At 35.1% G+C, this 21450-nt stretch overlaps 2 protein-coding genes across 2 annotated transcripts in view; one reads left to right on the top strand and one right to left on the bottom strand.

The window, feature by feature from the left end:
• Positions 1-486: 486 nt before the first annotated feature.
• Positions 487-18725, top strand: LOC107570012 (adhesion G-protein coupled receptor D2-like). Its single transcript, XM_016256208.1, has 24 exons — positions 487-717; positions 1542-1591; positions 1688-1748; positions 2386-2631; positions 3311-3940; positions 5102-5230; positions 5868-5953; positions 6082-6360; positions 7434-7545; positions 7621-7746; positions 7866-7974; positions 8369-8474; positions 9440-9492; positions 9597-9720; positions 11793-11946; positions 12049-12182; positions 13453-13568; positions 13983-14103; positions 16879-16920; positions 17050-17103; positions 17188-17338; positions 17437-17495; positions 18007-18037; positions 18232-18725. Exons 1-24 carry the CDS (start codon positions 645-647, stop codon positions 18237-18239), a joined length of 3054 nt encoding a protein of 1017 aa, XP_016111694.1. The 5' UTR covers positions 487-644; the 3' UTR covers positions 18240-18725.
• An 847-nt stretch (positions 18726-19572) lies between these two features.
• Positions 19573-21450, bottom strand: part of LOC107570014 (steroidogenic factor 1-like) — a 25643-nt gene continuing 23765 nt past the window's right edge. Inside the window, exon 8 of the mRNA XM_016256209.1 lies at positions 19573-20118. Within this exon, the coding sequence (XP_016111695.1) occupies positions 19862-20118 (257 nt within the window). The 3' untranslated portion in view covers positions 19573-19861. The remainder of the gene's footprint in view (positions 20119-21450) is intronic.

Below are 21450 nucleotides of genomic sequence, written 5' to 3'. Positions count from 1 at the left end.
TGTGCATTAGTGATGTCACTACTTTTGTTGTCCTGGCTGCAGGACAGTAAAGCTTTAGCCTACACAAAACAAACCGGCTTTATAGAGAGGCTTTCAATGCAACAAGTACAAAAAAAAGGCTGAACAAACATCATGGTGCAATGACTTTCACTAGTGCCAGTTTATGCATGCAGCTTACAGTGTGAGATCATCTCACCATCTGAACAAGTGTTGTAATAGTTTACAGTGTGTGTGTGTGTGTGTGTGTGTGTGAAGATTGTCCACTAATGGACATAAATAAATAGCATTCTGCATTGGTAGGCGTCCCGCAGCTCTTGATGAACTCTGTGTGCCAACTTTCACACTGCTTGCGCAAGAAGTCTACTTTAATAAAAGACATCCATTAGCATTACAAAGCGCAGTGCTAAAATGACGGCTGAGCTGGTGGGCTGGACATCTACGAGGGGGTCTGCAGCGCTCACCTCCTTCCCAGAGCCAGATACACACACACACCGGGATCAAGGAGGAGGAGGACGGTCTGGATGAGATGGACTTTGGAATGGATATTACACTTACAAGCTGAAGGATGAAGACAGTGTAAGTGCACATAGATAATATGAGATAGATATACAGATGCAATTCCACAGCACAGTCCAAACAAGTGTATGGATGCTAGGACTCGAACTATGGAAGATCATCACATGCCAAGCAGCACAAGGCAGCGCTACAAATACATCTGTAAGTCAAATCTCTTCTATTCAATACAAAGTCTGATACCACTACTGAAACCCTTTTTTGCATTCTTTTCTAATATCTAATGTGTTCTAACTTCTATTATAATTAATCAAATTTCACTACAAGTAGCCTTTCCACAAACTAGGTAAATAGTCATTTCTAGAAGGTCATTCACACCATCATGGGAAACACACGACACTAAAAAAATGCAATAAACATAAATTAAACAACATAAGATGTAACGTAAACCTTAATAGCCTATACATAACTAAGAACAAAAACTATTTAATAAATCACAATTAAACGAAATACCATTAATTGTGAAGCATCACATCAGAAATTTCACTTCCACAAACTGTACATTTAACATTATTGTACTGTATATGAACTGACCCATTAGATATAGCATAAAGCAGTGGAAATTTTTTTTTAATTGTGGCATTTTTGAAGTCTTATACAGTGAAAATGACAATAACTTATGGTGTAAATTTAATATGAAAGAATTTTTTTAAAATCTTAAAACGTTGTTTATTTTGTTTATTAATCATTTTAAATACATGTTTAAAAAATCCATTATTTGATTGCGGTCTCATACTTTTGACTCCCTCTTCAGTTATATCTGGTTTCGTGTTTCATACGGCTGTATCTCACGCTTTCAGATATACATTCATATTTTACAAAAGAACAAGAAACTTACATTTGAGGAACACAAGTGATAGTGACTTAGCATATGGCTGTTTTCCTGATAGTTGAGATATCGTTTTTGGTTTGCATTCTTCATGTTGTTATTTAAAGCATTTTTATTTATTTATTTAATTTTTGTCCAGATGTGAAGATGTCCCCGGTGCTCTTTGGAGTGATTTTGGCTAACGCAGTGGTAATGTTGGAATCAGATTTGTTTACCTCATTTGTGAAATTCTTCAAGTATGATCTTATTTTGGTGTCTTTTTTCTTTATGTGTTTAACAATGAAGTTTAAAGGTATGTGTGAGCCAACTCAATCATGGTCAGACAGGGCAGAAAGAGGACTTTTGGGTGAGTTAACATTGTATTTGTGCCACTTATACACAATAATGAATCCTATAAATACATGAAGTACATGAATTCTGTCATCTGATTAATATCAGTGGACATTTTTACAACGACAAAGGCTTTTATTTGATAAAAGTATAAGCCTTTGTCGTTGTAAAAATTTCCACCTTCAGGTCGTGGTTAATGTGACTTTTTGCTGTGAAATCTTTACTGATTTTTATCAAGTAAATGTAAGAATAACTATATATTGTTAATATATTACGATGATCAGTTACTGTACTGAATCAGCTTAGGTTTACTTGATTATATACCATATCGATCATTTTTAAAATCATGTTTATTAAATACGATCCATTAGGCTGTTAAGGAAGATTAATTTCATTGTGTTGTATTAAAGCTTTGATCAGAAAACAAATCATTTAAACGTCATATCTTAGGACTGATTGGGAGATGTAGTGTGACAACTGACATTTACATGCTATTTTATGTAACGTTTGGCCATTAATAACAACATCTGCACCAAACTGCATAATTTTGCTCCGTTTGTGCCTCTGAATAAAACTGATGAGCGCTATATTTCTCTCTATATATCATATATGAGCCATAAAATCCTGATTCACAAGATCTCAACCTGTTGCAGATGTGCCAGACTCGAACCTTCTGATCCAGAAGGATGCAGTGTACCATCTTGTGAACACATCGTTCACTTTCGAACAAGCTCTGCGTTACTGCCGTGGTCAGTCCAGCGGCCTCACAACCTCAGGGGTCAAAGAGGACGAGGAGGGGGCCCGGAAGTTACTCTCTAAATTTAGCATGCAGGGCCCAGTTTGGTTTGAAACCAACAAAAAACAGAACCCACCAACTCATCTGGCCCTTCCCAAACAAAGTAAGTCTGGTTATGATGCTGGTTATAATGTCAATATGTGACCCTGGACCACAAAACCAGTCATAATAACTAGCACGGGTATATTTGTAGCAATAGCCAACAATACATTTTATGGGTCAAAATTATAAATTTTTCATTTATGCCAAAAATCATTAGGATATTAAGTAAAGATCATGTTCAATAGGTTGGAATATTAACATTATATCAGTTAATGAAATGACGGTATTTTACTGTAAATTTAAGTTAAAACCGTAAAACCTAAAATGTTGCTACCGTATTTTTTACGCTAAAATTCCGGCAACCACAGCTGCCGTTTTTTTACCGTAAATTTTACGGATTTTTTTTACAGTGTACCGTAAATAGGCCCCTATATCAAAACGTCATTTTTGATTAGTAATATCATGCATTGCTAAGAACTTCATTTGGACAACTTTAAAGGCGATTTTCTCAATATTTAGTTTTTTTGCATGCACCTCAGATTCCAGATTTTCAAATAGTTGTATCTCAGCCTTAATATTGTCCTGTCCTAACAAACCATACATCATTGGAAAGCATATTCATTCAGCTTTCAGATGATGCATAAATCTCAATTTCAAAAAAATGTACCCTTATGACTGGTTTTGTGGTGCAGGGTCACATATCTCTGAGAAATGAAGTCAATATCTCTGTATCTCCACAGAAACGATCCTCAGAGGATTGTCTTTCACGTCTAAGGACGGCTATGCGCGTGTGAACGCGTCTTTCCCGCCGCTGTCCGCGGTGAGCGTTTGCTTGCGCGTGCAGTGGGACCCGCGGCGAAATGACGTGTCCACGGTGTTCTCGTACGCGGCGCGCGCTTTCGTCAATGAATTCCAGCTGCGCGGAAAGACAGACGACAGAAAAGTCCGCCTAGCGCTTCTCATTCAAGGACAGCATCATCGGCACAAAGCCGAGCTGCCCGTTGATGGAGAGTGGCACCATGTCTGCGTCACGTGGCGCGCGAGCGATGGGTTTTGGGCCATTTACGTGGACGGGGAAACGGGAGATTCAGAGAAAGGGAAAGCTCGGGGAAATGCAAAGGATATCCACGGAGACGGGATATTTATATTGGGCCAAGACCAGGATACTTTTGGTGGGAACTTCACGGAGCCGTTTTTTGGGAACTTGACCGATCTGAGCGTCTGGGGTGAAGCTCTGGAGTTCGAACAGGTGACGGCGCTGCACACCTGCTCGCAGCTGACCAATCACAGAGCCGTGTTCAGATGGCAGGACTGGAGCCTCGCTGTCCATCAGTCTGTGCAGAACGTGTCTGCTACACTCACCTGTCCAGGTTAGCTTCATTTACCCGGCCATCTGTCAGAATATCAGAAGATCCTACAAACAATTATTATTGTTGTTGTTGCTTTTTACACTGAAAAAAATGTTTCATTCATCCAATTAAAAAAATGTAGGGTAATGATTCACATCTATTTTTTTTAACTTGAGCCAATGAAAAATAAATAACTTGCCCTAAGTGACCATTTTTGTATATTTATATATATATATTATATTTAATATTTTTATCATATTTATAATTGTTACATTTAATATTTAAAACATATACCTGTACTTCTTTTTGTTAAACATCAGAGGATCAAAGCAGGATCTGTAAACAAATAATAATAAATGGTTATAACACAGTCTTTAGTCTAATATTCAATATACAGACAGACAGAGAGAGAGAGATGATATAGAATTTTTAGATTGAATTTAATATTTAAAACATACTTCTATTAAAGGTAATATTACTATCATATTTGCTATTTAATTGAATTCTAAGTGTTCTAAATTGTAGCTTGTATTATTATTATTATTATTATTATAAATTTCGGTTTTATAACTATTTATTTTTTCGTTATATATGTAATATTTAAAAAAAGTATATGTTAATAATAATAATTGTATATAATTGTATTATTATTAGCTTACAGATTGGATCTATTGGATCTGATATTTAACCAAATTAAAATTATCTTATTAAATAGATAAATGTAATTCAAAGAATACATTTAAAGCTACACTTAAGAACATATACTTCAGTTTTTCAATATTTACTATTTTTATTATATATGCAATATTAAAAATAAATAAAGTGTATGTTTATAATAATAATAATAATTATGATAATGATTGTTATTATTATTATTATTATTATTATTATTATTTGTTTACAGATCCTGCTTGGATCTTCTGATATGATTACTTCAGAATTTATTTCAATATTTAAAACAAATTTATTTTTGTTAAATATTGTGGCTAAAATTAAAAATGTGCTATTTAATGTGTTTCTAAGTGTTGTTAGCAGCTTTAAAATGTCTACTCTTAATTACATTTAATATGATATATTTAGTGTTATTATAAGTGTTTTGTTGTTGTTTCAGCTGAAATATAAAAAAAAATGAATTCATTTTAATTTCCAGTTAACTAGTGGTGGAAATGGCTGTTTTTGCAGGGTCCCTGAAGTCAACAGAGAAACAGGAAGAGGAATGTGAGGTTTTTAATGGCTGGCCTGACCGTCAGCCTCAGTACAGCACTGCCCCCTGCACACACACGCTCCCCTTCATCTGCAGAGTCAGCAAAGGTGTGTGTGAGAGAGAGCATGCACAGTCAAACCAAAAATTATTCAGACACCAGATATCATTTTTGATATTTTTTTTACTTGTGGGTGCAGGATGCTATAGTTCATTTATGCAAGTGAGGATAGCAAAATAAAGTAAACTGTGACATATTATACCCAAAAAGTCTTCATACAGTGGACTATCAGAAAAATTTATAAAAATCTGAGACCAAAAATTATGCAGACACTTTGACCTGACCATGTTTAGCTTAAGTGTTTTTTCTTTAATTGCTAATGCAAACTTTTTACACCACAGACTGAACAAAATTAAGCTTTGTTTGGTAATTGGTTGAGCTAAAGTGGTATTATCAAATTGTGTACTTACATTTAACAGCTGACAGCTATTCAACCGAATATATTACATACCTTTCTATCAAAGTTCTCTGACATTATCAAGATGAATTTGTTCTGACACAGTTGAACTCTGAGTTCTTGTCATATTGTATTCCCATTTTCTAAACTGTAGCGAATAAACTGTGATAATGTGAGAAATGTTGAAGGTGTCTGAATAAATTTGGCTTTGACTGTGTGGGAGTTAAATAAAGTGTGAATGTATTCTGTGAGTGTGTACAGAGTGACCGTGCAGCTCTCTGATCCACAGACCATTATCTGAAGATGAAGAACCTGAAAGAATCTCTGACGTCCAACCCAAGCTCCTTCATGCAAAGTCTCATGCAGTATGGCGTGGTACAGTCGATTTCTAAAAAGTGCTTTCTCAGCATGAATATTTTGCACACAGTATTAGCACACTGTCATTGTAAATAGAAACCGATCTGTGTTACCATCTAACTTGTGTTTTGTCCCATGTCTCTCAGACTGCAGACGATGTGCTCTCTGATGCTGTAGATGGGCAGAGCTGGACCTCGGTGTCCCGTCTGTTGAACGTGTCTGAGCAGGTTGTTTTGAAGGAGCAGAAGCAGCTGGAGGACAGGGACATGCTCTCTCTGATGCATGTTCTCTCTCGGGCCGCTGACCTGCCCTGCACTGCCAACCATAGCCGGCGTGATGCGGAGAGGCTCGGCCAGAGCTTCATCACCATTGCAGATTCACTCATCAGCCAAGACAATGTCAGTAAATGGAACAGCATCAAAGAGGTGAACGAAGTGATTGCTTAACTGTTTTGTGTTGATTAATTACTAATTATTAAACGGGATATTTGATGATAGTCTGCCACACTTCTTGACAACATTTTTGCAAATGTCTTTTATGAATTAGAGATTATTTTTATATTATTATCCATATATATTTTGATCCATAGATTTGAATTGTTATCCAGTTTTCTAAACAATTCATTTTTAATTATTTAGTAGTTTTTGCCACATTCCATTTGTTTTTATTTATTCATTTATTGATTGATTTTATAATTCTGTAATAACTACTGCTTAAAAGTTTGTGATCAGTAAGTTTTTTTTTACACTTTTAATCAGAAAGGATGCATTGAATTGTTCAAAAGTGAGAGTAAAGACATTCATAATGTTACAAAATGTTTCTATTTTAAATAAATGTCGTTCTTTTGGGCTTTCTTTTAATCAAAGAATCCTGAAAAATATGTCATGGTTTTCACAAACAATATTAAGCAGCACACTTGTTTTCAACACTAATAATATTAAGAAATGTTTCTTGAGCAGCAAATCAGTATATTAGAATGATTTCTGAAAGATCATGTGACACTCAAGACTGGAGTAACGATGCTGAAAATACAGCTTTGATCACAGGAATAAATTGCATTTTAAAATTTAGAACAGTTTTTAAAAAAAATTGTAATTATATTTCACAGTTTTACTGTTCTTGCTGTATTTTGATCAAATAAATGCAGCCTTTGGTGAGCATAAGATACTTCTTTAAAAAAAACGTTTTAACAATCTTAGTCATTATATGATACTTGATAATTCTGTAATTAATGAACATTCAAAAATGAGTTTTATAAATAAGTAATATCACAAGAGCAGTTCCACCGAATATCATCACTACAGCACAACTGGCGTGTGAAATTTTGTTTATACAACCGTTAAATAAGTTCAATTATGATGTTAATATTAGCTTGCATTTTACATGCAGTGTGATTGGTTATTTCAGATTTGTTTTTAATGTATCTATTTATTGGGTTTGCCATCAAAAATAGTTTCAAATGAAACCTTTAATTTCTTTACAAATCTGTGCTTTGTAGGTAGTGAAGGGCCCAATGGCAGTCATGCAGACTGTAGAGCGCATGGTGAGCAACCTTAACTCTCTGCTGACAGACGACACAGACAGTGTGCAGATACACAGCGACAATATCAGTAAGTTACACAGACATACAGAGGAACAATACTGACATGCACTCAAATTTACAAAACTGTGGTCCTGTGTTGCAGAGCTGCAGGTCCAGCAGAAGCTGCTGTCTGAAGGTTCTCACGTTTCTGTGTTTTGTGGACTGGATGCGGGAAATCGTGACTGCATCTCTGTCCCAGCTGAAAACATGAAGGAACTACAGAACAATGGTATGGATATTTAAAACCAGGAGATAACGTTTCACTGTGTATAACGTTTCCGACTGTCATAGTGAAACCAGGATGTGTTTTTTTCCTTCCCTTGTTTTTTATATGTTGTGCTTGTTTAGGCTTCAAAAAGGTGACTTTACTGAATACATGGTACAGCTCTGTGAAATGTCTCTCAGAGAGAGAGGAGAACATTACCCTTTCTCCTATAGTCAGTGATGGATCTCATAGGTAAGATATGAATGCAGTATGCAGATTCATTGAATTCAATCAGATCATCTGTGTCTGCGCTACATGAACACACTCTTAAAAATAAAGGTTCCATAATGGCTTTTCACAGCCATGCCAAAGAGCAGCCATTTTTTGTTTTCCCAAAGAACCTTTCAAAACCATTGTTTTCTATTCTAAAGAACCTTTTGTGGAATGAAAAGATTCCATTGATGTTAAAGGTTCTTCATGGAACCATAGATGCCAATAATGAACATTGATTTTTAAATGTATGCGATACTTACTGCAGGAATATCCCTTTATACAGAATTTGCTTATTTCTTGTTATTAAATTTTTCAGTGTAATTTTAAGATGAATGTGTTGTCATATTGCTGATGGTGTGACTGTGTGAATCAGGCATGTGCGAACAGTCTTGGGCTCATCGGTCATCTCCAGTACAGTGCTGGCAGATGGACAGCCGATCAGCATGGCCATAAACTTCACACTCCAGCACAAAATTCAGGTATAAGAAATAGAATATATAATTTTCATTGTGATAGCATATTTTCTAAAACTATGGAATCATTTCTGAAATTAGCTTTGGCTAAAGTCAGTGTAGACATAATCCGAAATGTCTGGGATGCCAGTGAAACCATTAAAAACCAAATTTAGCATCTTTCAGAGTTATAGGAATCATTTAACCACATACGAGTTCCTTACAAACTTATACGACTTCATGTTTCCACGGAACAGGTGATTTTGCTGAATGTCAAAGCTGCTCTTTTGAAAACAGTTTAGTCTCAAGAGGCATTCAAGTGCCAAAAGGACAAAAAGCAGCGTAAAAGTACCTTAACAGTAGTCAGTATATGCATGTTATATTCCAAGTCTTCTGAAGACGTAGATTGACTTTTACATTTTCACTACTGTTCAAATGTTTGGGAGCAAAAGAAGTATCTTATGCTGACCAAGGCTGCATTTATTTGATCAAAAATATAGTAAAACAGTAATAATGTGAAATATTATTACAATTTAAAAGACCTGCTTTTTGTTTTTAAAAAATAATTAAAGTGTAATTTATATTCCTGTGATGCAAAGCTGAATTTTAGCATCATTATGCCAGTCTTCAGAATCACATGATCTTTCAGAAATCATTTTAATATGCTGATCTTCTGCTCAAGAAAAATTTCTGTTTATCAATTTTGAAAACCGTTTTTGCGGCTTAATATCTTTGTGAAAATTCTGATTTTTTTCCCCAGGATTTTTTTGTTGTTGTTGTTATTTTCTTGAGCTAGAAATCTTTTGTAACATTATAAGTGTCTTTGCTGTCACTTTTGATCAGTTTAATGCATCCTTGCTGAATAAAACCTCAAACCTCTGAACAGCAGAATGATCTGTCATTTTAGGAGAACTGATCAGAATTGAGTTTACTGTGTTGATGGACAGTCATGCCTGACTTCAACTACAGTGCTTCTCTTTTTCACTCTCTAGAACAGTTCACTGAATTTGACACCTATCTGTTCTTTTTGGGATTTTGACCTGATGTAAGCAATTTTCATGTACTTATTTATTTAATCTGCAAATTCTCAAATGCTCTGGTTTATGTTTTGTATAACTGATGAAATCTTGTTTTGTCTTGACGCCTCAGGCCAGAGGGGGGAGGGTGGTCAACAAAGGGTTGCACCTCTATTTCCACTAAGAATAACTCAACTTCCTGTTCCTGTAACCACACTACCAACTTTGCCTTGCTGTTACAGATCTCCGAAGTTCAGGTACGGAGGTTTTTAATAAGCAGTACCTGTAACAGATAAAAAAAAAGAAATCATAGCATAAAGACTGGATACTGTACATGAGTTTGACCAATAATTATTTACTTTGCTTATGAAAAACAGGCTTATGTTGTCGCAAACAGTGTTATTTTAGTATTATATTTGTACTAATATTGTATGTGTTCATTCATATTTTCATATTTTGGATTATCTTTTATTTTTATATTTTAGGATTAGCTTATTATTTTTATTTCAGCTTCAGTTTTAGTAATTTTTGTACATCACCTTAAACATATTTCTAGTTGCCAAGGCAGCATCTCTAATTTTCAAGATTAGGTTTTTATAAAATATAAATCTAATATATATCTTACTCTAATATTGATATTTTATTTGATTTCACCTTTATTTAAATTGCCAAAAATTATTTTCAGTTATAATCATGACATGAGGAAACAGAGTCTGATCACTATAGGAAAGAAACAGTTAAATTAAAAGAGCCCAAAATGTGTTTGTATATAGTTGCAATATATAGTTAAGTAAATATAGTTGAATCAGTTTATATATTTTTTAAATCTACAGAAGGCATATTTATGTTATATTTAATGAGTGTGTCATCTTTTATGTGTAACTCATTTTTAAAAAGAAAAAAAAACTACACTTACAGCACTTTTTTAAAAATCAGTAGTACATCAAAATTCTAATCCTACTTAAAGGGGTCATATGATGCAATTTCAAGTTTTCCTTTCTCTTTGGAGTGTTACAAGCTGATTGTGCATAGATAAGATCCCTGAAGTTGCAAAGACTAAAGTCTCAAAACCAAAGAGATATTCTTTATCAAAGTTAAGACTCTGCCACGCCCCCCTAAAACGGCTCGTTCTAACACGCCCCCACATATCTACCTCACTATGTGGAAATATTAGCATAATGCCGCCCAAATGTGCACGCAAAGAAAGAAGGCGTGGTTTCAGTAACCGCAGTTAGTGTTGAAGCAGCATGTCAGGGAGACGGTGTGAAAAACTTGTTGGGTCTTTCCCAAAAAGACTCATGGCTGTATTAGATCAAAAGGGTGCTTCTACTAAATACTGAGCAAAGGGTCTGAATACTTAGGACCATGTGATATTTCAGTTTTTCTTTTTTAATAAATCTGCAAAAACGTCAACAATTCTGTGTTTTTCTGTCAATATGGGGTGCTGTGTGTACATTAATGAGGAAAAAAAATTAACTTAAATGATTTTAGCAAATGGCTGCAATATAACAAAGAGTGAAAAATTTAAGAGGGTCTGAATACTTTCCGTACCCACTGTATATATATATTAAAAAATTATGAACTAGATTGGTGAAATATGAAAAGAGGACATTAGGACTTTGATATTGGATGTTTTTATACTTCTTTTCATAAATATCAGATGGTATTGATAAAAAAAACAGTAGAGAAACAGCTGTGAAATTACCACATAAATCACATACACTACCATTCAAAAGTGACTGTAATAAATAACTTTATAATTTTTATAATTTATATTTTATTAAAGTGTTACAAAATGAGTTTCAAATAAATGCGGTTCTCTTGAACTTTGTAAAAAATATTAAGCAGCACAACTGTTTTCAACATTAATAATAATCAGAAATGTTTCTTGAGCAGTAAGTCAGTATATTAGAATGATTTCTGAAGGATCATGTGACTCTGAAGACTGGAGTAATGATGCTGAAAATTCAGCTTTGCATCACAGAAATAAATTACATTTTAAAATATATTAAAATAGGAAACATTTTTTTTAAACTGTAATAATATTTCACTGTTTTTATGTATTTTGACCAAATAAATGTAGCCTTGGTGAGCATAAGCGACCTATTTTGTTTAAAGAAAAACATTAAATAATCCTATCGACCGCAAACTTTTGAGATGCAGTACCTATTTATATTTCTATGTAACAATCAAATAATATACTGTATTTTTTTTATTTAAATGCTATTTTTGCATTCTAGTAAACATCTCTGATGTACTACTGATGGCAGGTATGGACGTGTTTTTTGTCAGCATTTGAATCGATTATGTGTGTGTTGTTGTGGAGCAGGAAGCCTGTTGGCTGGTGACGGCGCTCCTGCATCTGTTTTTCCTGTCGTCTTTCTGCTGGATGCTGGTGGAGGGCTTGCTGCTCTGGAGTAAAGTGGTCTCTGTGAACATCAGCGAGGAGAGGCGGATGAAGCTGTACTATGTGCTGGGCTGGGGTGAGAACTGTGTGTGTGTGTGTGTAAACCATTATGATTCATGTTCTGTTTGATTAACCTTCCTCTCATGCACTGTGTCTGTATTTGCGTTGTCTTTCTTAGGGCTGCCGGTTGTTATAGTCGCTGTAACCTTGGCAGCCACTTTGGATCGGTATAAAGCACAGCAGTACTGCTGGCTGAACCTTCAGTCGCACGTTATTTGGGCTTTTGCAGGGCCTGTGCTCTTTGTTTTGGCCGTAAGTATGTCACAAGTGCACAGTTCCTCAAGTGAGTGTGTGAGTATTTGTGTCAGAATAATTGTCACAATGGGTTCCTATTTGCTTTTGAGTGTACGAGTATATGCAATGCACTTCTGATGGTTTTAAAGCCTTTTAACCTTGTAATGTTTAATCAAAATGTCATAACTGGATCTTCTGGTGAAACAACAGACTTTTCTCTGGTGACTATGCTGGACCTCTCCAATCATTTAGTCAGTCTTCCTCCATCCAATCAACAACAGTTGGATAGAATCAAGTCCCGCCCCCCTTTTTTTTGATAATACATTGCACTCAGATACATTAGACTTTCTACTTCTGTTTCATCACGGCTTTAAAGCAGTCTGGACTGCAAAGGACACTTTATATTAAAATGTCAGCTAAATGCATGAATGCAATGTGGATATTAAATGCTAATGGTTAGATTTTGAAAAATGAAATTCAAATTTAAAGTTGATAGCACATTAAATAAATGTAAGGGATCGTATCATCAGGAAGCATATTTTCTGCAAGCATAAAATACATATTGTACATTTCTGTAAATTATAAACTCCAGATTTTCTTGAGCCTAAAATGATTATTTATTGAACGATCTCATTCTGATGTGTGTTACTGTCACTATGAACACATATTTTTGTAGGCCAAACGCAGAAGTTTGCCCAATAGGATTTTTCCATTGGCTTTTGGATTGTTGCAGAAATTAAGCTGTGTGACCAAAAAAAAATTTCTGATTGCTGCATGTTTTGTACATCATGATAATCTTCACAAATGTGATTGATTCTAAAGCCTAAATACAGTAGCCAGCTAAGCATGTGCTATAAATGAGCTACACATGGCTTCATCATTAAGCTTTCAACAACTCTTTCAGTCTTTATTTAAAAACATTTTCCCTAAAGGTTTGGGATAGAATCATTTACAACCATGTGATTATTACAAGGCTGTAAAAAAGCAAAACGCTTTAAAAAATATAAAATTTATATCATAAAATAAAAGATACATTTTTGTTGCGCATGTGTTCATCGCAGACTGGCATTTAACCAAAAACCATTTAATCATTTACTTTGGGGCTATGGAACTAAAATGCTAACTCATTTCTGGGCCTACAAAAATACATCATCCCTGCTGCTATGAACATGACAGAGTCGTCTCTTAAAGGCACAGCATAAAACAAAATCCACAGCTATTATAAGTTCACCTATTAAAGGGAGATTTTTATTGTTTTGTAATGGGAGATGTGGTTCTCTGTTCTTAGGTCAACGCTGTGGTGCTTTTTCGGGTTGTAATGGTTACAGTGGCCAGTGCACGTCGCAGAGCCAAAATGCTGACGCCCAGTTCTGATTCGAAACTTCACACGCTGGACCTTACCTGGTGAATGCTGTTTCACTTTTCAACTTCCTTTGAAATAAAAACAGGCCAGAGTTAAGAGATAGAGAGCAGTTTCAGTCATTTCTAGTTCCCATTCAGTCAGTCACGTTCAACGTTACGTCAGTGACTGACGAATTGGGATCTCGCCCACCAGTAACTCATTTATTCCTACTAGCCACCTGGACTTGAGAAGATACCATACAAATAGCCACAGAGACTCGTTTGTTCTGTTATATGGATACTTCCTACAATGAATGAGCAGAAATGAATCAGAAGTGTCTGTATAATTAGCTAGTTAGGCAGAGACCCGGAGTGTCCTTGAAGAAGAGTTTCAGTCATACTGAAGTCAAACTGAGCAGCCTAGCCAATGCATTCAGTAATATGAAGGATTAATATTGTGTTTGTGTGCACATCCAGGGCAGCGACGAGGCCAGTATTGATCCTGTTACCAGTGTTAGGTCTGACCTGGCTGTGTGGAGTGCTGGTGCATTTATCTGTTGTCGTGGCCTATCTGTTCATTACACTCAATGCTTTTCAGGTAACACATGACACTTATACTACGGCTGGGCGATTATTCACATTTATTTTCAATTACGATTTTAGCTTACAGTGATTATGAAATCAAATTTATGTTGTTACATGGACTTGAAATGTTGTTTTGTCTTGTATTATAAACCCTTTCCGTTACAGTGGTGCATTGTTATAAATATTTTCGTTACTTGCAATAAAATAAATATTAACTGAAAAAATAAAAAATAAATAAAACTTAGCTAGTTGCCAAGACAACATTTCTCATTTTAAATTTAAAGTACTACACTCTAAAAAATGCTGGGTTAAATATAACCCAGCGCTGGGTTAAAAAGGGACAAACCCAGCTATTGGTTTGTTTTGACCCAGCGGTTGGGTTGTTTTGAACATTTGAGCATTTTTTATAGTGTAAAATAATTAAACTAAAACTGAAAAAAATAATTATTTAAATCTATATAGATATATATTTATAAAACAAAAACGACTAAAAATTACAGATATTGTTATAAAATGAAAACAGAAAATTTAAAGATAAAAACCGATTCAAAATATTAATAAAAACTATAATATTATCCAAATGAATGGTGTGCTTCCACAATATTTATTCATTTTGATATTATTTATTTATTAATTTTTTATTCGTTTTAATGTGTGTGTGTGTGTGTGTGTGTGTGTATATTAGCTGTAATATATGGCTTATTCTATGTTAACTGCTATGAACTTTTGAGAATAAAACTTAGATTTTAGGTAAACCTCCCATATGGTTAACCTCAAATCTTTTTAAAAATGCTTTTATTTTCAGTTTTTTTGTAGCAGTTATATATATATATATATATATATATATATATATATATATATTATTATATCTTTTCATGTGACAACACTAAAGAAATTAAGAAATTACACTATGCTACAATGTAAAGTAGTGAATGTACATCTTGTATAACAGTGTAAATTTGCTGTCCCCTCAAAATAACTCAACACACAGCCATTAATGTCTAAACCGCTGGCCACAAAAGTGAGTACACCCCTAAGTGAAAATGTCCAAATTGGGCTGTGTGTTGAGTTATTTTGAGAGGACAGCAAATTTACACTGTTATACAAGCTGTGCACTCACTACTTTACATTGTAGCAAAGTGCCATTTCTTCAGTGTTGTCACATGAAAAGATATAATAAAATATTTACAAAAATGTGAGGGGTGTACTCACTTCTGTGAGATACTGTATATATAGTTTCTCCTGGTTATTAAAGATTTATTAATTTAAACCTATGGATATGAAGCTTTTTTATCAGTTGAATTATTTTTAAAGTTCAAGGAAATATACTGTTAAAAATAAGTTTGCAGTTCAATAAATGCATGATGTTTCCAAAGTCTATGTGTAATCATTTTAAATAACTGTGATCTCAGTATTGACAAAAATAATTATGTTTATAATTTTTGTCAAAATCGGCCAGCTCTGACTTTCCATGCACCCTTTGCCTTCCTCCTAATCAGACTCCAGTCTGTCAACACATTTGAAATTAACTTCCTCTCTCTGTTTTCAGCTTCATGTAGCTCTCTCGGACTGTCTCTTTCTTCCTCCCATGTCTATAATGAATGAGAGCTGAATTCCCTCCCAGAGCTTGTTAATGTAGATTTACTGTGTGCGTCTGGGAAAAAGATAAAAGAAGCAGAAGACAGAGAGGAGGAGACACATGAGCAGAGTCCATCACTGGAAGGGAACTCTTCTGATATAATTAGCCAGTGCAGATCTGTCTTGAATGTTTTATGTAGCAGAGGTCTCTGAGAACAGCAAGTGCAAAGATGCAGGAAGAACATGGACCGTTCCTGTTAGCTGTATTCAACGCTAACTGATAACAAGAGCTGAGAATAAAACAAAAAAGTTTCTTCTGGTTATTTATAATAATATATTATAAATAATAATATATTTATAATAACAGTTTATTACACCACAGACACCGAATCTTCAGACAGATCGTCAAAATGTAGATCGTACTACATTTTATTTTAAATATAAGAATTATATTTATAAATAAATAATGAGTAAACAATATTTTAAGAATTTTTTTATATTTTGGCCCAGAAACAAATATATAATTTAATGTTTATTATACTATGATTTTAATTCTTTTGTTCTCTGTTGCTTAATTTTAAAACACAGTAATTGATTGAAACTCACAAAACCTGTTATCTCCTGTCATTTTATACCCCGAAATTATTTAGCATATAGCATTATGAATTTTCATTATATTTTGCATTTAAAAACAGCATAGTGACATTATTTTTATTGGAATTCAACACTTTTCCACCTCCCCGAATTCTCGTTACTGTAATGCAAAAAAAAAAAATCTAATTAATGCAAAAAAGTACTATTATTATTATTATTATTTGTATGGTAGTTTAAATTAGTATTTTGTTAAACTGAATTAAAAATTGTATTTTAATTTAATCCCTCGTGCCTGGAGAATGATTTATGACCCAGAAATAAGCTTCATTTTCCTTATGCAGAATATTATTTTTGTTTCAAATAATTTGTAGATTTGGAGATGAAATATGATCCATAAATTTCTGAGATTGACACAATCAATTATTTACATCTTATTTTTATTAATGTATTATTGCTTTGACATGGTTGCAAAAGGTACAGCAGAATGACCCAAATACACCATTATAAATGAGCTCTACATATAAACATCTTCTAGTGACTTTTATAAAGTTTAAAAATGTTTTTGCTCAGTGTTGTTAACATTCGAATCACTAACATGAGTCTCCTCTCGTTCTAGGGCCTGTATATTTTTCTGGTGTATGCGGTTTACAACAGTGAGGTATGCCTTCTACAATATTTCTCTGTATTTCTTACATTTCTTATCTTATATTTAGTACGATTAAGGCGTGTGATTTTCATTTCTAAATTACAACGTAATACTGTGTCTGAATGTTTTACGATAATGTAGGTGCGAAATGCTATAAGAAGAATTCAGGACAAGCGAAAAGCTTTGTCATTTACAGTAAGACCTCATTTTGCTCATTTGAACAGTTTAAATCTGTTTCTCTGTTATTGTACTCACTTTTGATGTCATTTCCTCTTGCAGAACTGCTCACAGCCTATCAGCTTCTTGCCCTCCCAGAAATCTCCCAGTGCTTCATGGGTACACAGCCTGCCGACTCATTCCAGCCCAGAGAGCAGCGAGAGCTCGACTCCCATCACCACTTCCACAGCCAACTCGCTCGTCTTTAAGAACGGTGCGTGAAACTCATGCGTATCCACCATCTGCAGCTGTCGCTTTAAGTCAACATGAAATTTAGAAAAGCAGCTCTGTCCTTTCCTCTTTATATGTTAGAACGGTTTAAAGAGGACCATATTGTGAATTTCCCATTGAAACCAGCCAACAGAAGTCAGGTATGCAGCAAACCACACATATTTTTCACTAATATCATACTATTTGATTATGTGTATTATTGGCACGGTTAAGTGAGTAATTAGGCTTGTCACAATAAGTGACGTGACATGTGACCAAGTATGGTGACCTATACTCGGAATTAGTGCTCTGCATTTATCCCATCCAAAGTGCACACACACAGCAGTGAACACACACACACACCGTGAACAGTGGGCAGCCATTTTTTGCTGCGGCGCCCGGGGAGCAGTTGAGGGTTCAGTGCTTTACTCAAGGGCACCTCAGTCGTGGTATTGAAGGTGGGAGAGAGCGCTGTACATTCACTCCCCCCACCTACAATCCCTGCTGGTACGAGACTCGAACCCACAACCTTTGGGTTACGAATCCGACTCTCTAACCATTAGGCCACAACTTCCCCAATATAATTATTGTTATAAACGGTGTGTATTGTGAAAAGCGCTATACAAATCAAATTGACTTGGCTTGATTTTACAGCATAATCTTGTGTTTCAGGTGGTTCAGCTGACAGCCTTTAAGCCCTCAGGTAAAGAACTGTTTCACATGAACCTGTTGCTGTGTCCACACTGAATCTCTAGGGGGCGCACTAGTTCTTCACTAGCACAGGACCGATGCACTTATCAACAAATTACACTATTTTAATCCATCGAAATCTGAGCTGGTCAAAATAGAATCACAGTATGAAGTATTTTTAAATCCTGCCGTTTTGCTTCACCACAGGCTGTTGAGAGGAAAACTACACACTACAGTTCTGCATGGACTCGTGACTTATCCTGGGATGAAGACGTAGCCCATTCTGTGGAGGAGCGATCACTGCCTCCTCCGCAATCCTGCAGGCCGTCTCATTCCCAGAGCTCAGTCTGTGTTGAGTGAGTAAAGGTTTTCTGATAACCATGAAACCACTCTTTCAACAAATGTTCAATGAGACGGCCCTCAGCCCGGAGCGTAAAGAATTCTCAGCGTTGTGTATATGGTCATCATTTAATAATGTATAGATGTTGTCAGAGTACAGAGGCTCACAGTACTAAAAATGGACAACATGAGCATCATCACACCATTAATCGTGACCAGACAACAGAATGAGTTGTTAGTGATTTTCGACTTCGGTTGGGAACGAGCAGCCCATCCGTGGAGATTTACATTCAGTATTTTGCAGAAGAAGAAAACTGTGGACAATGAAACCTATCAGCTGTTTGATCTTTCTGTAGAGATCTATATATCATTTCAATAACACATTTTATTTAATTGTTTTATAAAAAAAAAAGTCTAGTGCTCAAAATAGCAAGCTTGTGAAGATTATCTTATCATGACAGCATTTATTTTTAATGGTTTGTTTTTGATTTATTCGTGCTGTAATTCTACTACCCAATTGAAATAACGCAAAAATGTAAATAAGTATTTTATTGTAATAGGCATTCCCTATTTTGATACAATGCATATAAAATGCATTATGTATTACATTTTACTCCCACTATTAAAACTAATTTGTTTGTATTGATGTGGAAAGTGTGTATCTCTGTAGTCATTCATGATTACTGATTGTTTTCAAATGATACACTTGATTAGAATAAAAATGAATAGAAAAATAATTGGTTCAAATGGATTTCAAAAGAAGCGCACTCTGTTTATACGCTCACAAAGGTGGCAACATGTGTGAATGTTTTCTGACCTTCCCATAACCTCTTTTTATTGGCACACTTAAGAGACACTCAGAGCGGAGCAGCATGTCTGTCTTTAGAAACATGGCCATTCAAAGTAAGATTGCTTTTAGGCCGCCACACACACAACTTCAAACAACTGCAACGTGTCGTTTGTTTTATTTTATTGCAACCAGTTTTTTTCAGTGAAATGGAAAGACAAATAAATGTGTAATCTATGTAAAATGTGCTTTAAATAGTTGAACTGATACTGGTTAATTACATTATTTCAATAAATACCTTTTTTTGTTTCATTCGATTCATTTTTGGACAGGCCCTTTTGGAATGTTTTTTAAATACCAACTTAATAAATGCATTTGAAAAACAAAGAAATTACAATACTCATCATCCATTCAAAAGCACAGGAGCATTAAGATAAAATAATGGAGATACATAAATAAGCGTTCAAATGAAACATCGCTCTTAAAGACTGCAGAGATCACGCTTAGCCAAGAGAATAACGGCACGAAGAAGAAAACACTATAAAAACACCTCCGCGTCCACCACTGATTGTCATGCTCAAATGATTTAAAAACAATACAAATGAACAAATTCTGTACATTCATCACATAAGGTAAGAAAGCATTGCCTTTGGAAAACTGTTCACCATCCATTTTGCGCATATGGCTTAAACTCTCAAAGCAGTGTCCCTTTCACACGGCGGTGGACCTCTTGGCATGAAGCATTTCTATGAGCAGATTGTTGCACGGCACTTCTCCGCACAGGTGCTTGTAGCACAGGAAGTCCTCGGCCTGCGCGCTGAGCGACTGGACCTCAGGCAGCCGCAGTATGAGCTGACTGAAGCGGTCCAGACACTGAGGGTAAGAGTAGAGCGTGTACTCGAGCAGAGCGCTGTTCACCTGCTCCTGAACGCTCTCCACATACTGCTGGTTCTCCAGGAGCTTCACATCTGCAGACGAGATAAAAATCATTACAGGTCTCATAGGCTACATTCACCATGCTACATTGGTGCTCAGTTCTGATTTATTGCTCAGATTTTTTTTTTTTGTATGGCTGTTCCCATTATTGTTTTAAATGTGGCCAGTATGAGATTTGAATGCAATTGAGACTTGAGTACACATAGAGTACACTGAAATCAGTTTTTAACCCTGATGTGCCGCGGAAGCATGCAAATTTGTGTGCAGGTGATGAGGATGAAGACAAGTATGAAGAAAAGGACCGTTTATATCACAATTCTGAGAAAAAAAGAATTACGAGTATATATGATGCAATTGCAAGAACAAAGAATTGTAAGAAAAAGTCGCAATTACCTTTTTTAATTTTTTATTCAGTGGTGGAAACGGTCTTCCGGTGGAAACTTTATTTCTCGCAATTCTGACTTTATTTCTCGCAGTTGTGACTTTATATCTCGCAATTGTGGCTATTTCTTGCAATTGTGTTTATTTCTCGCAATTCTGACTTTATTTCTCACAATTGTGACTTTATTTCTTGCAGTTGTGACTTTATATCTCGCAATTGTGACATTATTTCTCGCAATTCTGACTTTATATCTCGCAATTCTGACTTTATATCTCGCAATTCTGACTTTATTTCTCGCAATTCTGACTTTATTTCTCGCAGTTGTGACTTTATATCTCGCAATTGTGACATTATTTCTTGCAATTGTGTTTATTTCTCGCAATTCTGACTTTATTTCTCGCAATTGTGACATTATTTCTCGCAATTCTGACTTTATATCTCGCAATTCTGACTTTATATCTCGCAATTCTGACTTTATATCTCGCAATTCTGACTTTATATCTCGCAATTTTGACTTTATATCTCGCAATTCTGACTTTATATCTCGCAATTCTGACTTTATATCTCGCAATTCTGACTTTATATCTCGCAATTCTGACTTTATATCTCGCAATTCTGACTTTATATCTCGCAATTCTGACTTTATATCTCGCAATTCTGACTTTATATCTCGCAATTCTGACTTTATATCTCGCAATTCTGACTTTATATCTCGCAATTCTGACTTTATATCTCGCAATTCTGACTTTATATCTCGCAATTCTGACTTTATATCTCGCAATTCTGACTTTATATCTCGCAATTCTGACTTTATATCTCGCAATTCTGACTTTATATCTCGCAATTCTGACTTTATATCTCGCAATTCTGACTTTATATCTCGCAATTCTGACTTTATATCTCGCAATTCTGACTTTATATCTCGCAATTCTGACTTTATATCTCGCAATTCTGACTTTATATCTCGCAATTCTGACTTTAT

Source organism: Sinocyclocheilus grahami, unplaced genomic scaffold (assembly GCF_001515645.1).
Source record: "Sinocyclocheilus grahami isolate Dianchi unplaced genomic scaffold, SAMN03320097.WGS_v1.1 scaffold1403.1, whole genome shotgun sequence".
Lineage (NCBI taxonomy): Eukaryota > Metazoa > Chordata > Actinopteri > Cypriniformes > Cyprinidae > Sinocyclocheilus > Sinocyclocheilus grahami.
This window is presented reverse-complemented; position numbering and strand designations above follow the sequence as displayed.